The sequence below is a fragment of the Arvicanthis niloticus genome, chromosome 20 (genome assembly GCF_011762505.2).
Source record: "Arvicanthis niloticus isolate mArvNil1 chromosome 20, mArvNil1.pat.X, whole genome shotgun sequence".
Lineage (NCBI taxonomy): Eukaryota > Metazoa > Chordata > Mammalia > Rodentia > Muridae > Arvicanthis > Arvicanthis niloticus.
The window spans coordinates 41,380,632-41,402,844 of NC_047677.1; the positions used below are offsets into that span (position 1 = coordinate 41,380,632).

Below are 22,213 nucleotides of genomic sequence, written 5' to 3' on the forward strand. Positions count from 1 at the left end.
CTCCTAGGACAGCCCTATCCACTAGCATCTCCAAAGCCCCTAAAGAATGAGCCGTGCTCATGGCTGCTGCCCATGGTCTCCTGGCCGCTACAGGCTCAGTGTCACCATTACTCCAAGTGTCGTGTCTCCTCTCTCTTTGGTACTCAGCTCTCCACCGGAGGTGAGCCAAGAGGCAGACTGAGACTCTCCCCCTGATCCCCACAGGCTCCCTCAGGAGATTTTTAATTCTCCAATACAGACCATATATTCATACCGTCACGCCACTGGGAGATGTCTGAACAGACCTAGGCCTCGGTACAGGTGATAGGTCCAGCTAGACAGGCTTAGGGCTGAGCCTAGGAGTCCACTTCCATGTTCAGCATCTTACTAATAACTACAGGAGTTGAAAGCCTCCCCCACCCGCTCCCCCACCCCCACCCTCACCCCCACCCCTCTTTTGGCTTTCACAGTTAGGCCTTTGTAGAATTCTACATGGGTAGAATCCATGCTTTGGTTTGGGCTCTTCAGGTCTGGCGTTCCCAGGCACACTGAATGCCCTTTTCAGGACACCTTAAGGGAATAGTTCTGATAAAGTTACCTGACTTAAGTGCACAGAAAGTGTCTTGCCCACGCTGGCCACAGGTGGCGAGCCACACTCTGTCAGGCCAGCATACTATGGGGATGGGTAGGACAGTTTGTGGTCACAGATAAAAGGCTAGGCCTGTTGCGGGGAAGGGAAGCCCAGGACGGCAGCAGTTTGACATCAGGCCAAGTCCTCTACACAAGCAAGAATTAATGCTAAGAGGTTAAAACGTTATCCAAGGTCAGATGGAAACAACAGACGTAGGAGACACGGAGAAAACTGATTAATATTATTGTGTAATATTAATATTAGTAGCAATTAACGGCAGCGTGCAGGAAAGTACACAATAATGAAGAGAGGGAGAGAGGAGGGGCAGAGTGAAAACTCACATCTGGGTGGGGGATGGCGTACTGTCCCTGGATTGTGTAGGCCTGGAGCAGAGAGAGAAAGAGACAGTCAGTCAGCTTGGGATGTGGCGGGACTTCAGCTTGTTAGCCACTAGTGACCCAGCCTAGTATGCCCTATAATGATAAGAACCTTCTGGGGACAGTGTTCTCCATCAGTGCATGTCTCCACCCACCTAGCCCTGTTTGGAGAGCGGGTAGAGGGGTCTCGATTACAATTGGTGAGTCCTGGAAAACTGCCCTTGCCCTGAGCTGTGGTCAACTGCTGTTTCTAACCCTGGTCTCTCCAAACATTCTTAAACTTGGAAACCTATGTACGGACGAGTCACTTAAATCCCCCAGTAAAGGACCACTGGTTATGATTTAGCCCCCAAGGCATTCAAATGAAAATAGAGGTTTTACAAGTGACCAGTACAAGTTTTTGCCAAAGCTGTAGGAACAATTGGGTATAAATTGGTCACAGGACTGACCTTGTTTGTTTGTCTTACCAAATCTTATATGGAATCTCTCAGGGGGCAGGGCTCCTCTCTGAAGGCCAGTGTGGTGCCCCCAAGGCTCCTTCAGTACCACCATTTCCCTTGTTTCAAATCTATATACCCTGCGGGCTTCTCCTACCCAGCCCCACTCTGAAACCCAGGGACAGAGCCCTCAACGGTCCCTTCAGCTATGAAGCCCTTTGGCAACTCAAGACAACAGACAAACGACACAGTCAAGGGAGAGCGAGACCACCGACAACTGTCTGGCTTCAGGGCAGTGCCACACCATGCTGGTGGAGGCACAGGAGTCAGGACATGCTTCCACCACCTGTGGTCCCACCCCTGAGGTCTCTGGGCATCTGAAAGAGTTCCCTCAGGAAATTGACCATGGGTCACTGCTATGGACCCAGAACCTCCCACAATTTTTTTTTTCTTCAATGTGCTAAGAGTTTCTAATCATAACCCAATGCAGGAGTTCATGGCCAGGTGAACACCTAACAGGGACCTGGCTCTAGGCCAGCAAGCCTGTTGTGGGATGGACCTCACTGTGCTAGCAGATGAAAAAAAATAATCCTAGCAAATATGGAAGTTCCACGGAGAAAAAAAAAATACAGATTAACTGCTCTGTGGGACAGTGGGGGTGGGATGTAGTCTTGGCTTTTGGAAAACTGCTGTCAGGAATGATCTCCAAGTCTTACCCCAGGGAGCATCACCTGAGAAAGGAACACATGTTATCATTCCTGGCTGGACCACTGGGACCTGTGAGGCCTGCTGCTCCCCCCTCCCCCCCAGCCCTGTGTGGCTGAGAAGAGCTGCAGAGTGCAGCCTTGGCTGGTGTCTAATTTATCTCTCACTCCCTTCCCAGGGTTGTCTCATTTCTCAGTCAGTTCTACCTGGGGGAGTTGTCAGCATGGCCAGGCACGTAACAATGGCTGCACAGTCGGTTACTGAAGATTCTGGGCCTCTTTATCTGGATACCCAGACAGTCTTTTCTGGGGTCTACCCCATGTCTTGGACACATGGGAGTGGAATCCTGGAGGGGACCTACCCAGAGCTAAGTCATATCTTTCCTTCTGAGTTTGTATTTTGGCTTACCTACAAGCTTCCCTGCAGGATGACACTCCTATGAGTCTGTCCCCTATGTATAGCCGAGGCAATCAAAGCCAGACCACACTGTTCCAAGGGAATGGTGATGGTCTCTTAAAAGGCTAACACTGTCAGGGGATAAACGTAACAGCACAGTGACTGTCACTGCTGTGACTGGAGTTGGGGTACTACTGACCATTATATAGGTAGATGGGACCAGGTCATGATACTTCCCCATAGTGGCTCTGCCCTTGGAACTGGGGCTGTGATTCCGTGTCATGTAGTATGACAGAGTGCACATTCATTTGCATAGAGGCCTCCTAAATAAAGTCCTACCGTGGATTTTATCTTATTATGGATTCTATCCATGTAGGCAATCGTGGGACAGAGAGATACTGTTCACACTGGTTCCTGACCAGTCAGCTAGCCATGAATCTGGGGAGAACAATAGAGAACTTTGATGGGCTTGCCAGTGTGGCCCTATCTCTGACATCAGTGTGGTCCAGAGCACAGCCCTGAGTCTCACTCAGGCCGTGAGGTGAGCAAGACCTGCTATACCGTGGGATGTGTCACACGCTCGGTCTGTATCAGGCCATGGGACTCTCTGCCAACAATGGGGCAGACCTGAGCCAGGAGACCATGTTGTATGTGTATGCACATGCACACATACATGCATGTGTTAGAGTAGGGAAGGGATGGGGGTAAGTGGTCTGACCCACACATGCTGTACACACTACTGCTGTTCTCTGTATACTGTGAAGAAAAGACTAGGAGAGGAGTTTTCTATGCCTTTCTTTTTCTTTTCTTTTTTCTTTCTTTTTTTTTTTTTTTTTTAATAACACAGTAAAAACCCCATGTCCACTCTGTCAACTGGGTCACCTCTGGGGAGTCTCTGACTTAACTCTCCCTTGAACAAAGACACACATCGTGGCCGACAGGACACAGAGCTCTTCTGGGCGGACCCCTGGCTGGCTGTGTTCAGGTCATCTGTGTGGGTGGGGTCTCGTGGACCTAAGGTGGGCATCTCAGTTTCAGTGAGCATGTGAGGAGACCAGATAGGTGTCTCCTCCAAACTACCCACTTCCTGGCCAGCACTGGTCACAGACACAAGCTCTTCTCCAGGAGACAGATGCTGGCCACTAAATCCTCAAGGATGGGGTTTATAACTGTGAACTCTGTCTGTGAGGATGTCTACTCAGGCAGGCAAGGGGTAGCAGGGATGGAGCCCAGCCATAGCGGAACGTGGGCTAGCCTTCAGGCCATGCATCTCTTCAAAGAGATATGCCTGCTGTTCCCCGAGGATTATGGTAAGGTCTGAGATATGCTTCAGGGAGAAACGGGACCCCAGTTCCCATAGCTCTAGGGGATCCAAACCCCAGCCAGAGGCACCCAGAATGTTTCTGCCAGTCTGAGCTGCCCAGCAACATCCGCAGAGGAGGTCTGGCAGGTGTTGTTAGGCAGTGCCTACATGTAAGTGGGTCTGTAGGTCTCTCCTGTCTCCTACAGGGATCTCACTGGAAAATGTGTCCAAGGGATGGAGCTGTGAGCTACAGTCCTGCCTCCCCCACCCCCAGCCCCCACCGCCTGGTGTGAGCCAGAGAGCTCTGTGTCCATCGCAGGGTGGGAGACGTGCACGTGAGAAGGCGAGAAAACCTGAGTGCACTAACGGGCAGCGGCGGATGCTGCAGTAAAAGGCTGAGGTTGGCAGTGGAGGCCGCGAGCGGGTCGGCTCTTACCTGACCACCTGCAAAAATGACAGGGGTGGAGGCGGGCTTTGGGCGGTAGGGAATGGTGGCACCTTTCGGTGGGGACTAGGAAAAGGGACAGGAGAGGGAGAGAGAGGTTAGAACAGCTTTGCTGTTGGCCTTGGGCTGCCTTCCCACGCCCACCCCTCCGTAGGACCCCACCCTCCCATCCCTCCAGATGTGGCCAGCAAAGGCTCCAACAGGCCACAACGACGAGGGGAGGAGCCATCCAGGGCCATCAAAAGGAGATGAGTCTGTCCTCAGCACACTGAGGCAGGCTAAATTCTACATCTTCACTGGCTTCTTCATTGGGGTGGCCAGCCTTCTTCTAAGCTTGTACTGTTTGGTACCTATTTTTAACAGACCCGGTCGTGGCCAGCCAGCCAGGAGCGAGGTTCCACAGGAGTGCCAGGGTAGCTGGCCCCCTGGACTTTGCACGTCACTGCTGTAACCCTTTCCTCCTGATATAGGGGATCCTGGTGTGGAGATCCCATGGCAGATATGGCAGTGACTGCACAGGGGAGCAGCTCGCATCCTTTGATACACAAGTTCCTGGGAAAAGCCAACGTTGAGCACAACTCAGCATCTGACAACCCACGTTCTGCTTAGCCTGTAGCCGAGGCTGCAGAAACGCCTTAGAATCATTCTGTTTCACCAGGGAAACCTTAGGCAGCTTTCAGAGGCCGAATGAGATTCCACAAGGACGTAATCTTCCTTGATTATGCTTGGGTCCCGAATGTAGGCTTCTCCTCTCGGATGAATGCTGTTCTCAGGTGCCAACAAGTCCCACCTTATCCTCTCTGGGTTGGTCAGAGGTGCTCAACCTCCCCCAGCTCTAGGCAATATCACTAGCTGATGCTACCAAGACAGAAGAGGCCGGAGCTCTTGGCTAAGTGACAGACCGATGATTAATATTCTCAACTTGAAAGAGACAAGCCTCTGGGCATGTCTGTGGTGACTGTCGAGGTTAGGTTAGCATCTGAGCATGCCTGGGGAACACCATTCTCTGGGCTGGAGTCCTGTACCGAGTACAAAGGGGGAAAGCGAGCTGTTCATTAACCACAGCTTCCTGTCTGCAGATTCAGCGTGCCCAGGTGTCCTCTGACCCTGACACCATGCCTTTCCTGACCCTGCCCCCACAGTAGAAGCCAAAATAAACCATCCCATACTTAAAGCTGCTTTTATCAGGTGTTCCGTTACAGCAGTAAGCAACTATAGCCCAGGCCAGCTCTGCCTACCAGAGGCTGCTGAGGGTGTGACCTTGGAACATCCCTTACTCTGGAGCTGACAGTAATGGGCAAAGGACTCTGTGCTGGCCCCTGGGAATGCCCATATTCCCCCTTGCTGGGGCCCTGCCTCTAAGAGAGCCTCTGTGCAAACCCTGCCTGCTGAGGCATTCCAGACAGACCCCAGGTCTGTGGTACAAGATCATGCCGAGAGCTCCAGTGTGTCCAGACCTACAGTACCTGCTACACTGTTCCGGCTAAGTACTCCAGATCCTAGGGCTCCGTCACCTGTGTTCCAGGCTGTTTCCCTCCCAACATGGGGATTCCCTGTGCCCTTTCAGAAGGCCCAGTTTCATTTTTATCCACCCAAAGAAAAGTGACCTTCTGGGCTTACACCATCAACCTTCCCTGGGGCAAGCCAGGCCAGAAAGCTGTTCCTCACGGATGCGTGAGGCACCAGAGTTGTGGGGCAGAAGATCCATAATGGCAACACTTGCTTTCTTTGCAGGTCTTATCCAAGTACATCTGCTGGGCGCAGTAGCTTTCGTTACTGTGGAGGTACAAAGGGTACACCCCTTAAGCAAGCTGTAAAGGGCTTTGATTGACAAGCAGGGTCTCGGAGCCTTCTTTTGCCTTTTCCTTGCTGCCCTTCATGTAGAAGGGAGGCTCTTTCCACTGTCCTCTTCCTGGTGAGGGAGGCCATGCCCTTCTTGTAAACTGCATCATGCAAATAAGGACAGAATGACTCTTAGGTCAGTCTGCACAGCTGACATTCATGATGTGGACGGCCATGGTTTCTCTCATACCATCTAGAGATGCAAGTTCTGACACACAGCGTCCAGGCCCTGGCTCTACTAACCATCAGCCCAGAAGTCTACTTGGAGCTTCTGACAACGACACATATTGTCCTGAGAAGAGGGCTGCTGGCCCTGATGTCCACTGTACAACTGCTACCACCACGCTTTGCCACTTCAAGTGTGTCACTGAGCTGACGTACATTCCTCACTGTGTGGGGATAGATGACAGTACAGGAGCTGTAGTCTTTAGTGATGACCCTCAGCCTCTGGGCTCATGGGACTGGACCATCCCATCACCCTGACCAGTGTGTGGGGAAATCTGCATGAGAATAACATTTTGTAAAACATCTTGAACTTCTCAAGACAGGCTTTAGGAAAATAAAACTATGCAAACATTTAGAAGAGAGTTAACTGTGAGGTTTGACTGGAATGTCTCAGAGTGGGTGACACAGCAGCTGCTCAGTTCCATGGAGATGTGGCAGTGGCCTCAGCTTGGCCAGTGGGAGGGCAGAGCTCAGCAGTGTTCCAAAATGACAAAAGGCCATGTTTGGGAAGGGTCACAGAAGTTGCTTGAGGGAAGGGCACAAGTGTAGAAGCTGCCATGAATTCTCTCCACCCTTGACTGGAACTTCAGGAGGCTACTTCCGCCTGGTGGCTCCTTCTTTCTTCCCTTACCCCACCCCCTCACCCCACCCCCACCCCCCGGCCCCCACATCTCTCTCTTCACCTTGTATTTCCCTGGGTCTGTCTGAGTCCGACCCAGTACTACCCAGGGTAGTAGTTCCCTTGAAGTCTGCAGACCTATAAGTGCTGGATGGCCTGACAGGCAGGAGACGTCCTCTTATCCTTCACCACACCTGCCTCTAGTCAGAGCAGTTACCACTGCAAGACTGAATCTTCATGATATGCCTACCTCTGCTCCCACCATGATCTGCCACTCACATCCAGACAAGATGATGGCCACAGGCTACCGTCAGGAGACACGTCCAGGAGTGTCCCTTCAGCCTGCCTGGCTCGTGTTGGAGGCCAGGAAGCCCTAGTCTGGAATTTGCTTGTCCTTGATGTCTGATCCCCACATACCCTACGTAACTACCCAGTTTCTCAGGAGCCTTAGTGATAAGGCTAGCACATCACAGTGAGTGTACCAGGCCCTGAGTGACGCGGGCGGGTGACGGTGGGCATGTTGGCCCACCGTGTTCATACTGTACCTCCAGCATGACCACACAGATCTGTTTCACACACTGGATGATGGCGTCCGGGGTCCCTGAGATAGTCACTGCCCGCTCTGTGGAGTTGGGCAGCATGTCACCTGCCACCTGGACCTGAGCACCTGTGGACTGCAGAGAAGGGCCATTGGAAGGACCGCAGACTGGAGGCAGTGACATGAAAAGAGGAGCAGCACGCCAATTCCTGGGGACCCACTCTGGGTGGTCTGCATCGTGAAAACCCTTCACTAGAAACGGGGCCTTAACTGGATATGGTGCCCACCCTCCCTCACCTTATTAATGTCACCGCCCCTCAATCCTGCCTCTGCACATCCTCTAAGGAAGCTGTGTCTTCCTGGAATGAATGGCACTGTCCCACCTCAGCAAGTGTACTGATTCTGTAGAGCATTGGATCTCAACCTTCCTAACGCTATAGCCCTTTAATACAGTTCGTCATGTGGTGGTGACCCTCAAATGTAAAATTATTTTTGTTGTTACTTCATAACTGTAATTTTTGCCACTGTTAAGAGTCGTAACTATCAGAGTTTTCCAATAGTCTTAGGCGCCCCCTGTGAAATGGCCGCTTGACCTCCAAAGGAGTCAAACCCATAAGTTGAGAACCTCTGCTGTAGAGGAAAGTCTCCAGGGAAATAGGATTGCTCTTTCTAACACCCAAGAATTCTTCTCCCTCTATGGAAGTAGGTCACTTGAAGGCCAGGAAGCCTGGGACCTGCCTGCTCTTGATGTCTGGCCACCACATACCTCAAGTGACTGCTAGAATCAAGTGAGCCCCACAAACTTTAGTGACAACGTTAGGGGTCCCACAGAGTGAACCAGGCATTGGCCAAGGGTCAGGCTTCTTAGCATCTTCTAAGTCACAGAAGAGGATAGGAAGGGGTGACTAGTCTCCTGGCTAAGGGAAGGACTTAGCCTTCCTGGAAGTAACCTATTTTCAATGTCAAACCCACATCAAGTTCAGACTCCACTAAAATCATCCCAGGGGGTAGGCCCTGAAGGACAAAGTGGCATCTCTCAGGCCCAGAGCATGCCCAGAGCCACAGAACTTGGGTGCTAAAATCTGCCTGTCCAAGGACCTCCACCCCATTCTTGTTCTTGTGCAGGGCCACTTCTGGCACAGGCCACAGTGTGTACACGCCAATGTGGCAGCGTTCCCCACACCCCACTTCTCACTGGCAAATCAGGTCATCTGTTACATTTGGACACCAGCTTTGAGCCACCAGGCCTGCGGCATCAGCTCGTGCACTTACAGACTTCGTGGGAGACATGTGATAGGATGGGCAGTACCTCCCGGATCTCCTTGATCTTGGAACCACCTTTGCCGATCAGGGACCCACACTGGCTGGCAGGGACCACGAGTCGCAGTGTCACTGGGGGCTTGCTGGTGGCAGGGCTGTTGCTCATGGAATTAATGATATCCTAGGAAAGAAAAGGCAGGCATGGTAGACTTACTAGTGAGGACAGCGGTGTCGCTCAGGAACACTGTGAAGACATGTTTGTGGCATCTCTGCCTCGTACCTGCTTCACTGCACACTGGCAAGTCCTCTCCTACATAAGGAAGAACTCTGAAAGTGGACCCGGCAATCATGGAACCTTCAGAGCCAAGCCAGGCTTAGAAGAAACAGGGGACATGAGCCAGATGGCCACACGCACCAGCTATGGCACATGGATCCACAAGGCTGGGTGGCCAGTGCGCCACAGTGGATTCAGGGCAGAGTATAGGTTAGGAAGATACAAGATCAGGTCTGACCTCATCATGAAAACCTATTAGGTATGAGGACAGAAAGACAGGTGTGTGAAGCCGACTTGCGGGGCTCAGTGGAGAGCAGGTAGAACACCCTCCAGGAACTTTTATAGCTGCTCAGATGGACCTGCTGAGAGTCCAAGGCCCTGTTTCCATGAAAACGCAGAGGAGCCTCTGCATCATGAAGCCTGATTATAGAAGAGGTAGCCCAACTCCCGGGAAAGAAGCTGATACCAATATAGACCGCCATCCTGGAAAGCTACAGCAGAGCCTGGGGAGCACCCGGCTAAGTGGTCAGAACTGGACCTCATGCCTTTCCCATGTCTAGCTCCATCTCTAATTCCCAACTGTCCAGAACCAAACGAATCCTTGCTTTTCCTGCGTCATCACCAGGAAGCCTTGCTTCTAGTGAGCCACTGTTCCTGCCCAGGCACTTCATCCATTGCACCAGGGAATCTGGCTAACGCCTTGTCCCATCCAGATCTGCCCATAGAGCTTTCAGCTGCTTCAGCTGCTCCGTTTGGGCAGCTTGTTCATGGCTCTCCATTTCCGCTTGCCCTGAACCCTATCCAGGCAGAGGACCCAGAGGCCTCCGTGCCGCTGCGCACTCTGCATCTGGACCCGCCCTCCCGGTATTAAGCTCTCCTTCTGGTCATCCCCAGTCTGGTTGCTGTCTCTGGTGGACTTGGGGCAAGACCTTTCATCCCTATGGTGGCTTTCGTGTGACTGCCAAATGGTATGTTGCCACTGACTGGAAACGACTAGCTAGTGTTTTGAAAACATTAAAGAGAGATTGCCAGAGACCAACAGGACACTATCCGGACACTTGTCACTTTGTTAAGCAAAGCAAAGGTGGAAGAAATAAGAAGGCAAGCTTGGCCACCCCCCATGGGTGTTTATTATGGCTGTCTCCTTGATTGAGAGCGATTTAGCGACTATATGTGTGTTTTAGGAGGTAAACAAGGCATCTCTTTGCAGAAAGCTATAGCCCTTAAAGCTGCTAAAAATGGCTTGGTTTTATTTCATTTGGGGGCACATCAACTTTTATACCAAACGTCTTGGCACACGCTTTACAGGAGCCTGTGCCCAGCACGAACACTGCCTTATTCCACAGTGTTCCGGGAAGCAGGAAGGATCGGTAGCAATTAAAATTACTAACACTTTCAGGACTTGGGGTGTAGTTTAGCAACAGCATGTACTTAGAACATCTGAGGCTCTCAGTTTAATCCCTGGCATAAAACATAAAGTTCCCAGGATACCTTGAGATCCTTAGGCCAAAGTAAGCCAATACCATGGCCATACTGCCCACTACCTGCAGATACGTTTTCCTGTGATGGGTCTGTGTGATGCTATGTTCTGTCCTGCTACAGACAAAGATAGATGGTAAATACTATGAGGAGACTTAGGCCACCCTGTTTACCACCATAGGCTGGGCTGCTTCCCAGGCACTGCTCCATAACCTTCCACCAGGAGGCGCTGTCTCTTTAAGAAAAGCAGCTCGGGAGCCTCAAGGACAGGACACCTGACAGCGTTAACCCAAACTGCAGTGGTGAAACTCTGGGGAGCTGAGGCTTAAACCCTGGCTTCCTGTTTCACATAGCAAACTGCAATCCAGTATTCTATAGAGCAGAAAAGTCTCTCCAGCAATCTCAGAGATTCTGTAGAATCAGCAGCAGAGAGATAATCAGACAACCACAGGGAGCCAGGATGAACTATCTGTCTCTTCCTGAGATATCCCAACACCCGCATCTAACTCACTGGGATAGCTTCCATCTGGAATGTCCTCCAAAGGTGCGTGTGTCAAAGGCTTGGCTTCCAGCCTGTGTTACTTTTGGGAGATGGGATGGTTAATTTTGTCTGTCAACTTGACAGGATCTAGAATCACCTAGGAGACCAGTCTCTGGGCTTAACTGAGGTGAGAAAACAAGGACTCATCACACCATTGCCTTTGAATGTGGGCATCACCCCAGCACAGTCTGAATTTGGGCATCACCCCAGCACAGTCTGAATGTGGGCATCACCACATGGTCCCCAATGCCTTAGCTAACTTATCTTCCTTCTAAGAAAGCCATCATTACAGTTATCAACCAGGTAATTGTACATCTCACAATGTTCACATAGCAGCAGCAGAGACTGCAAACCCACGTTGTGATGCTGATGACAGAGCCTCATCCAGACCCACCCTGAGCAGCAACTCTCTTCTGGCTTCCAGGAGCCTCTGCCACACATCACTGCCTCTGGGGCCAGGACAAATCTGGTCCCATTTGTCTCAGACGTATTCTCAGGCAATGCAGAAAAGACCCGAGACTATTGTGGATATGAACCCTTAACTCTTCAAACCCTCATGTAAGATGTTTCGAAACAAGGCTGACCTAATCACTCAGCATTCTCCTGAAAGTCACTAGCCCACTGCTCAGAGGACCACCATGGTGGAGCACCCTTTAACGAGTTTGACCAGAGAAAAGACTGCTTGAGCCCTAACTGCTTCAGGCAGAAGTTACTAATTGCATCTGAACCCTAGATCTGTGCTGCTGTGAGCACTTCCTGCTATGTTGGGATTCAAAGAGCAACTACACATCAATTCAAGGAGAGGTCCCTAATGGTGACCTTCAGTCCCTAGACGGTTCTCCAGGTCTGGGTTGGGCTTTAGAGCCCTTGGATTCAAAGCACCTTTCCGGGACTATGAACAGCTTCCTCTTCTGTCACAGCGGCCATGTGCTTTCTGCAAGTACCCTACATGTTCTGTGCAACCATGCACTCAGTACATGATGGTCATGACACAGAAACAAGAAGGTCAAGGTGATCTCGCAACACCAAGGCAGCTGAGCTCTTCTGCCTTTCCTCATTGGCTAGCCTTTTGCAAGGGGACATGAGGAGGATTCAGCATGCAGATTCATGGGTGCCCTGAGAATGGCCCATACCTCTGTAGTAGTCTCTGTGGCTTCAACCCAGGGTGGTCAAAGCATGGGTGTCCATAGTTTCCCTAAGGCTTGTTCTCGATCCTAAGTCAAGGACCACCGGAGAAAGCAATCTTCCGACTCTTGTAGGAAACTGGCCGCCAGGGAGTCAGTCACCCCCAGTTTTCATACCCACAGCTACCCTGAGGGCATCCCTAAAACTTCCCTCTGCCCATTACGTGGTGTTCTCCTCCCTCAGTAATAAAAGACCAGAGCTGACCCCTTGCTATACAGAGAGTTCCACATAGACGGCCTTCTCACTCTCATTTAGAGGACTCTTTGCTCAAACCCATACAGCTAACCTCATGATTGGACAACCTGACCACCCTCATTGATGACAGAAAAAACTATGCCAGCTTGGTCATCGTCATGTCTGAATAAACATTAAACGGAAATAGTGAAATCACGAAGAGCAGCTCAGAAGTATTACACATGGGTGTGGATCTATGACACATGGACATGGATGTGGATGTGTCCCAGCATAACAGTGTACTTCTGTCTCCAGCTAAGACACTCATGGGGGTGGGGGAGGGGGGGCGCTGCAGCAAATGTAGCTGAGACCAGAGCTGTGTTCAGAGCCGGGCGCTGAAGGTGTGAGGGCAGCCTGAGAGACACACCAGCCACTATGCTGGGAGGCGGGAGGCCTGTGTTCTGAGGTTACCCATGATGCATGAGACATATAAAGGAGGTGGGCTTCTTACTATGCGCATGGGAGAGCTTTAGGAAGCAGGAAGGGCACTGGCCCTCACGAGCTGGACAGAGGCAGGGCGAACACCTGAGGTATTGAAGGTGACGAGAACACTAAGGCAGCCTTGTCACAAAGCAAGCCCGTGCCTCAACCAGGTGAGACAAAGAGATGAACGGCCTCAGAAGGCAGCTGGGGCTGGGCCTCATGCACATGCCAACCTATGCCTTACCTCTTCAAACTTGTATGCGATCATAGCAAAGGCCTTGAAGATGGCGTCGGTTGGGCCTGTGATGGTGACGATTCTCTCTGGGCAGTTTCCCTCTGAGATGTTGATCCTGGCGCCACTCTAAGGTTAGAGGAGGGGAAAGGTAGCTGGCAGAAGATGAATGCTGTCCCGCTCAGGCCTGGCTTCTCCAGGCCTGCAGACAACTTTAGGCACAGACACTAGAGCTGAGGCATGCTTTTAAAAAAATCTCATTCTCAACAGTGAAATCCTTGCCAGGAATCCCCATCAAATTGGAAATTCTAAGGTTTTGTTCTTGTCTTTTAAGACAGGGTCTCATGTAACCTGGTTGGCATTAAACTCCTTGTGTAATGGAGAACAGGCCTGAACTTCTGTTCTTCAGCCTCTGTCTCTGTCTCCTTGATGCTGGAGTTATAGGCATGTGCCACCATACCCTTCCAGACTAGGTTTCTGTTGTTTCAATACAAGATTTTCTCTGTGTAGCCCTGGCTGTCCCAGAACTCACTTTGTAGACCAGGATGGCCTCAAACTCAGAGATCCGCCTGCCTCTGCCTCCTGAGTGCTGGGATTCTCCACCACCACCTGGCTAGAATTTTAATTAGTCGAGTCCCATGGTCCTTAGGAGAGCTTATACCCTCAACAAGCTGGATGCTGTGTATATGGCATGTCAGAGAGGATTGCCCCTCCTTGCCTCACATCCCTGATGCAAGGGCAGGTCCATGAGAGCCACAAGCAGTGCCACCCCCACCACCCAGGGCCTGGCCAACCTGACCTGGAGCTGGGGTAATATCTGGGGCAGGGCACACTCACCTCTTCACGCATCTTCTTTACTGTTTCTCCTTTCTGGAACGGAGACATAAGGAAGTCTGTCATTGCCAGGTGCACAGAGGGGCCCCGCGCCTGACACAGCCCAGCCCTGGCTGCTGCAAGCTGCTAGTGGGGTGCTGCCTACCTCTGGTCTGCTCCCTGTCCTTGCTTGCCCCGGTAAGTTAGCTGGTCTCTTTACTCACTGGGCCCCATAATCCAAGGGCATCGTAGAGGAATAAACCGAGGCATGGGAAGGGAGGTACAGCCACCCAGAGGTGGAGCTGGCCATGTGGGTGAGCTTTGATCAGACTCAGGCCCGCTGTTATGACGGCACTACAGATACAGTGGCAGGTATGATGCCTGGAAGGAGCTAGGGTGTTTGAACCAGGTATGTCTCATGAGTGGTGATCCCTGCGAAGCCTTTTCCAAAGAAACGTTAAGGAGTCGGGACATTGAGCAGTTAGAAGCTCCCCTACTGTACAGGTGCAGGGTTACGAGATAACCCAAATACAGCATCCAGGAGGGCAGCCTCTCCTCTTTCACACGGTGGGCTTTTGATGGCCCTGCACTCCCCCAACCCAGGAAGCATCTTTTGCTTTCGTTGTATAAAGAGGAGTATAAGGATAGTAATGCTTCCCAGGTCTGAAACCCAGAGGTACCAGGCACCGAGGCGGTAAGAGGAAACTTCAAAGTGACCAGCTGGGGCCCTGCCAGAGCCGAGAAAGAATGTGTGGTTCACCCAGCGCCAAAAATAAGACTCACAGTACAGTAGGTTAAGCAAGGAAGGGCCATGAACAGGGCTCCAGGGCAGAGCTTCCCGGGACTCTGACTTCCTCTAGGATAGTGCCTGTCAGGGCCTGTGTAATTGCTGGGGCTGGTCAGCACCAGGGGCTACTGCTGTCTTTGTCTGTCAACTTATAGAAAACCGAGAAAGGCATAGTTCACTCAATAATTACCTTCCCGATGATGCTTCCAACTTCCTGTAGGGAAAAAAAAAATCACAGAAAGATGATGTCACAAGGCACTCAAGAAACGATGTATCTGGCATGAAGGAGAATTAAAGCTTTTACAGTGTTGGGGGTGGAACCAGGGCTTTGTGTACACCAGAGCACTGAGTCATACACCGGCCCCCTGGGAGAACTGAAACTCTTGTCCAGAGAACGGCTCTGTGTTGGGCTGTCCAGCTCCTCTGTGCCCAGCTGACCAGGGCGATCAGAGATGGAGCTGAGGTCAATCAGCCAACTGCCTGGGAACAAGGCACAGTCAGTCAGATGCTTTCTAGATAAACAAGGAGAGAGAGTCACCCCTGCACTGAAGGCCTCAAGGAGACCCTGCCACAGATGGACAGAAAATAACGCCCCTGCCTAAGAACACAGCACTGCCACCTTGATTTCTGAGGTAGGACACTTGGAGACGCCCCTGGAATGGCCACCACCATTCTACATCTGGACGTCGATGCCTGTAGGATAAATGATCACCTGGATCGGTGGCCCCAGCCTGTCCCAGCCCATGGGACAGCCCCAGGAAGCTTCCACCATGGCCTATTGATTGGGGCAGGGCCACCTGACTTCCTGCCATGGAAAAATAACCTCTTTCAAAGTCTGACCCACTTTTCTCATTGTAACCAAGCCCTCAGACTGCCAGAGCTGCTGTTGATCCACGTGGAGGGCGTGGCATGGGCTCAGGAAACATGAGGAGGGAGTGGTCCTGTGTAGTGCTCCCGTCACAGGAACTAGGGGCTGATCTGTACAGAGTGCCACGTGGGGATGGGCTATGAGAAGGAAAGGACACTTTCCTCCACAGAAAAGGAATGTCTGGGTGCCAGAGGACATGCTTTCTGGGAAGCTGGATGTTCCAGAACTCTTGTTCTAGTGGACAGCCCTGGCAGGACAGACATTGCACAAATGCTAGGAGCTAGATTTCTCAGGGTAGAAGAAGAGAGAACAGGGCACCAGGTTAAGGGCACCTGTCTTATGGGGCCAGGTGGGGAGGTGTGACTCCTGCCTATCAGGACAGCACCCACCTATAGCAGACAAGCACTGGCGTATTAAGTAAGGTACAGGGGTTAGGCCAACCAGTCTTGCGTAGCTCTGAGACAAGTGTCATTTGGACTGTACATGCACCAGCTTTGTGGGTTGACATTGTGTAGCATAAGGAGAAGCATGGAGCAGATCCCTGGTACCCTGCTTTTTGCCCCACCTCACCCCACATCACCTTTCCATGCATCAGTAGGCGGATGGTCAGGGTTACGTTCAGGCCACCTTCCGAGACCTTAGATTCCATCTTCCCTCCAAAATGTAGCTCAGGGTGGTGGCTTAAGGTGCTGAGGGTACTGTGAGGAAGGATGGATGGGGCCCAGATGGCGTCACCTGGAACAAGAAGGCAGAGTTGTGACCACGGGTACTCTTCTTTGGACCTAGAACCATGTTCTAGCTTCCAAGGACTCAGCAGAGTGGGTGTTCTCATCACCACCATAGGAGACGCACAGAGTTGGGCCATAACCATGTGACCGTAGGTAGATAGATCACATAAGCCCTTTAGACTCAGTTTCCTCTGTCGTAGTAAATCTCCAACCCCAATAAGCCTGTGCAAAAAACACACAACTTAGTTCATCATAAAGAATGCCTCACTCAGAAGCCAGGCATCTCAAGAAGCTCTAGGGGAAGCTAGTGCTAGGCTACCCAGCCTGGTGAGCCTCCTTCCTTTCTTCTAGTGTTTCTTCTGTCTGCTTCCTGTCACAGCAGGGAGCAGACTCTAGGTTAGCATGACCTGGCCCCTTGAGGGCCGCTCTTTGCTGTCAGCCATCTTGAAAGCCTCCTATACCCACGTCGCTCTATGCCCAGTTATTGGCAGCCTTTCCTAATGTGACTTCAGTCTCTGGCTGCAGTTCTCCCACTAAAGCTAAGATGTTCTCCCCACACAGTGCTGTTCTGTGCACAGCCGCTAATGGTTAGCACTACGGGGAGAGATTAGGACGTCAGTTGACTCTCTGCAGGCAGAGATTACAGCTACAGCAGAGTGCCTGTGGAAAGTGACATGATGACTTTGTACCAACGTGGGTGGGTGGCCCAGAATCCGGAATCAGGACTTCCTGGTGAGCAGCTCTCCTTACTGAGTTCTCCACAGGCTCTGGGCCAGTACCTTATGAGGCAGCAAGCAAGAAAGGATGGCTCACTCCCATCAGGGAAATACCAGCAATGCTAGCCAGGCCAGCATGTAGACCAGGGAGATCTAGAAGACGGCAGTAGACTCTGGAGCTGGCAAGCATGAGAAGACAAGGCAGATGAGGAATGTAGGAGCTCAGTTCTATGGGTTGGGCTTGGGCAGCTCTCTGGAAGTTGATGTCTTATGTGGCTGTTCACTGCTTTGTATAAAAAGCACAGGCAGATGGAAAGTTCTGCTGAGCGTGGCATTTGCAGAGGCCCCAAGGACTGCTGGACCCCAGGTTGAGCTCAGAAGGATCTCAGCAGGAAACAAGCATCTGGCTCAGGAGACTCAGGTGACGCCAAATAACACACGTCTATGCAGACTCCCCGTGCTAAACCAAGCCAAGTCCTTTTTACAGGAAGCCCTGTTTCTGCTAGGGTTGATTTGCAAGGGGCCATAAACTGGATCACACTGTGGCTAGTCTGGGGCATCTCCTAGCCATCATGGGGACAGGAAGGCCCTGTGGCTGTCTGTTACATAAATGTTTCCAGCCCAGGAAAGAGAAAGTAGGTCAGCGCCTACCCCTGGTGCTTTCGGCTCCAGGCTGTCAGGAGTGATCAGTCATTTGGTCCAGTGCCTTTCTGCATCAGAGGATAAGACAGACACAGACACAGACAGACCCACACAGAGGCGCACACAGAGGGGATGGCACAAACGTTCTCTGTAGATTGGGAGTGAGGAGCTGTAGAACAGGTGAGATTATCTGAGTCTCTCAGACTTGGAGATGAAAAAGCATCAATCTAGAGAAGCTGATGAGAAAGCGGAAAGAGATAAGCCAGAGGTCTGCTCTCTCAGCCAAAGGATCTGTAGGAGGCAGTAAATGCGGCTACACCCTGAAGCGGCATCTCCTGGTCCAGCCAAACTCTCCTCAAAGAAGGGCTAACCTTTGGGCACCTCCAGCCCACATCAGGCTCCAATCCCAGGGACAACGAATCCTGGCTCATGGTAGCAGTGCAAGCCATGGAGAACAGTAAGGGACCATGTTGTCTTGCAAAGCCAGAGAGGGGCAGAGTCCTGTCTCAGCAGTATGGGCGTCTACCCTTTTGCTTCCCACTAGCCAAAAAAAAGCTTCAACAAGGTCCAGAGCCTTTAATGTCTAAATGTTCTGGTTTCAACAGAAAATTACCTGTCATGCCAAGACATACAGAGATTTCAAAGTGGATGAAGGGCAAGGTGTAAATGCCAATCCTAAGCTGACAGAGACGTTAATATTAGCCGACATCTGTACAGCAGCCATCTTAAAAATGCTCCTATGAACAACTAGGAATATTCTTTGTGTGATATGTGTGCATGCACTGTGCATACAGACTCCAGAAGAGGACACTGGCTGTTCTTTCTATCACTCTCAACCTTATTCCCTTGAGGCAGGGTCTCGGGAACTTGTGTTCTTTAGCTAGTCAGGTGGCTAGCAGGCCGTGGAGATCCACCCCTCTCCACCCCTCACAGGGCTAGGTTTACAGGGAGCATGGGGTCATATCTAGCTTCTGCTGGTGCTGACATCTAATCTCAGGTCTTCATGTTTGCACTGCAAGTACTCTTACCCATAGAGTCATCTCTTTAGCCCCGGGATATGTTTTGCCTAATGAGAAGACCTGGCTCAGCAGAGAAACAAAACCCTTGCCAAATTAATAGAAGATAAAGAACGGGCATGGCAGATCAATGATGGAACAGCAGAGATGGGCAGGTCACGGGCTACCCATCAGGGCCTGGAGCCAGGCAGGGCTGAGATGGAGATGCTGGGAAGGAAAAGGCTGACAGATAAGAACTGCAGGGTCCAGGAAAGTAGGCTTTCGGGGAGTTAAGGAGAAGAGAGAACCCTAGGATGAAGGGAAACCAAGAAACGTCTGGAGCTCTACTCCACTCCAGCAGCACCTCGGGAGAGGGGAGGGGGTTTCCTCAAAAGAAGTAGTGGTAGGAGGGGCTAACCACCATGGCGGGTAAAATATGTCAACTGGGAAGAAGGGAAACGGACAGGATCAATATACACACACACATTCCCTATGGACTCACCACAGGAAATGCCACACTAGTTTGTATAATTAATATATGCTGATAATCATAATTTTAAAAGAGCACTTTTAAGTGAGAATAAATACCATAGGCCTCTGTTCTCTCGCTTCTAAAATTATTTCTAATGGCTACAGTAAAAATGACTGACCTGTCTGATATGAATCATATCTCTTGAGGCAGAGTAAAGGAAGGCAAATTCTCTACCTTCCTTCAAACTGATAAAATGACATCCTAAATTATTAACAAATGAAAATGGAATTTTTAAAAAAGCTTAACGCCAGGAAGGCAGGAGGAAATCCTAAAAGTCACATAAATGAGAAAATAATCAGAAAACTAAAAATGAAATGACAGGCTTGAGCCCTAACAGCTCAATAATAAAATGCAAATGGTATAATTTTTAAAGTGACAGTAGACTAAACAATCTACCCCTACACTGGCAACAGGAGACTGAGCACAGGAAAGTGATGGTTGTCTCGGTGAGTAGGTGTTGGAAAAACTGAGTATTCATATGCTGAGGAATAAAACTGGATTCTTATATGTTTGTGTGTGTGTGTATACATATACACATATATACATATATCCACACACATATCCATACACATACATATATATGTTATGTTATATATGTATACATGTGTGTTATGTTATATATATGTTATATACACACATTATATGTATGTTTTATATATATACACACATTATATTATAACATATAACATGTTATATACATAACATGTATATACATACATATATACATAAACACACATACATACACACATATACACAACACACACAATACATATATACATACACATATATCCATATACAGTATATGCTATGTTATATATTTATATGTGTGTTATGCTATATATGTTATATACACATGTTATATGTATGTTATATATATACATATATGTATATTACATATAACATGTATTTTATACACACACACACACACACACACACCAACAACAGTGAGTGAAAGACCTGAAACTAGGAAAGACTCTGTAGCATTGGTTTCAGCAATGATTTTTTTTTAAAATAATACCCCAAAGAATAGGAAACAAAAGCAAAAACAGATAACAGGACTCAATCAAAGTGAAAACTTCTGCTCAGCAAGAGAAACAATTAGCAAATAGACAAGAATATCTATAGACCAAACCTCTGATGCAGGCTGATAGCTAAAACAGACAGGACATCTTATAACAAGATAAGACAGCAGGAACTTCAATAGACATTTCCCAACAGAAGGAAAATGAGAGTCAGGGACCCACAAAAGCAAACATCAGTGAGATACCACCTTGAGCTGCATCCTGGGTGCTGTCATCAAGAGACTAAGTGCTGTTAACAAGGAAGAAAGGGTACTCTGCACCCGACTGGTAGAACTGTAATTAGTTCCACCATTATGAAGAGCAATATGGAAATTCTTGGAAATTCCACTCTTGGACACAGATCTAAAGGGGATGAAATTACTATGTCAGAGACATCTGCACCTCCATATGCACTGCAGAACTATTCACAACACAAGACACAGAATCGATCTAAGTGTCCAACAGCTCATGGTTAACAAAAAAGGGATTGTACATATCCACAATACAATGTTAATCTACCATAAAAAAAATCATGTCATTCAGTCCAACATGGATGACCCTGCATGGTATTGTGTAAAGTGAAATCAACTGCACAAACTCACTTAAATGTGAAATCTTAAAGCTGAACTCAAAGAAGCAGAGAACAGAAGAGTGGAGAGGGGATTGGGAAATTCCAGTTAAAGCGTGGAAAGAGTCTGTTAGAGTGGAGAAATGCCTGCTCATCATGTATCTTATGGCATGGTCATTAGAGGTCACCATTTTATAATCACTGGCTTGTAGTGAATGGGCTCACCATAAAAATGCTAAGTCTATGAGGTGATAGCTATATTAATTTGCTTGACTGAGTCATTTTATACATACAGAACACTGATAAACAGGACTTGGCACTATATGAAAACAGTTATGCATAGTGACCAGCCTTCCAGTAATGACAGCATCTGGAAATCAACCAGCACAACCTGCCAGATTTACAGAAGAAAGAAACACACAGTTGCACCAATGTAAGAAGAGAAGCCTTTATCACATTTCAGAACCCACAGGTGTTTTAAAATGAAAAACTCATACGCAGATATAGGAAACATCCTTAAGGACAACCACCAAGGACCAAACTTGACCCTTTGTGGCCAGGCCCAGACACGCACACACACTCCCAGTACTCTTGCCTTGAAACGCAAGGTGGATATGTGAAGTTGATACCCTTAGTACCCAAGGAAGGCCACACCCTCCTCTTCCTGGAACCCTCTTGTGTCTTCCCACCTCCACGCAAGTCAACCTAGAGCTGACTACCTGTCCACAAGGTCTTATCTACTCCTGCCCCCTACTCTCTGACTCAGCTTGCTGGCTCCTTTGGGAATGACTAGGTTCTCTATGTATGTCTCAGGGATGGCTGCGGAGGGGTACTCTCAGCACCCCTATTTTACCTGGGCCTGTTACCATCGCCAGAGCCTACTGTGCTAGCCCCATTGCATGCTCTTCCTCATTGTGTAGGCAGAGAGCGCATGTTCTCTGTGTTAGTCTGGTTTTTGCTGCTGCAACACAATACTGAGCTGGTACGTTATAAAGTAAAAGAGGCCTACCTGGCTCCTGATGCTGATGGCTGGAAGTGCCAAACAGCAAAAAGGTTGGCATCCTGGTAAGGGCCTCTGGCTGCCTCAAAATCTGGCAGAAGGGGAAAATGGCCACATGCAAAGTAGGCTAAGAACACGGGGTGGCCTCCCTTCACAACCTGCTCTCAAGAGACTTAACTCTGGAGGACTGACATCAGTCCCTGCTAGTGCTGGTACCCCATAACCCAACTGCCTTGCATTAAGCCCCACCTACTACAGATATCATCACGTCAACACCAATCCATTGAGGACCAAGTATCCAACAACATCCAGACCTGTGAGAGAATCACTGAAACTACACCCAGACGCCAGCAGCTGCCTTCATTCATCACTGAATCC

At 49.8% G+C, this 22,213-nt stretch overlaps 1 protein-coding gene across 17 annotated transcripts in view; it reads right to left on the reverse strand.

Annotated features, from left to right (window-relative positions):
• The window catches only part of Pcbp3 (poly(rC) binding protein 3), a 194,131-nt gene that overhangs the window by 18,488 nt on the left and 153,430 nt on the right, over positions 1-22,213 (reverse strand). For 10 of the 17 annotated variants that reach the window (XM_034524885.2, XM_076916831.1, XM_076916828.1 and 7 more), the window contains 8 exons: positions 16,174-16,328; positions 14,916-14,939; positions 13,963-13,995; positions 13,138-13,254; positions 8,807-8,938; positions 7,505-7,633; positions 4,196-4,339; positions 952-993 (listed from right to left, as the gene is read on the reverse strand). In XM_034524885.2, coding sequence (XP_034380776.1) covers positions 952-993; positions 4,196-4,339; positions 7,505-7,633; positions 8,807-8,938; positions 13,138-13,254; positions 13,963-13,995; positions 14,916-14,939; positions 16,174-16,328 — 776 coding nt within the window. Of the gene's footprint in view, positions 1-951; positions 994-4,181; positions 4,340-7,504; positions 7,634-8,806; positions 8,939-13,137; positions 13,255-13,962; positions 13,996-14,915; positions 14,940-16,173; positions 16,329-22,213 lie in introns of all 17 variants that reach the window. The other 7 variants (XM_034524895.2, XM_034524891.2, XM_076916829.1 and 4 more) reach the window with 2 other exon arrangements.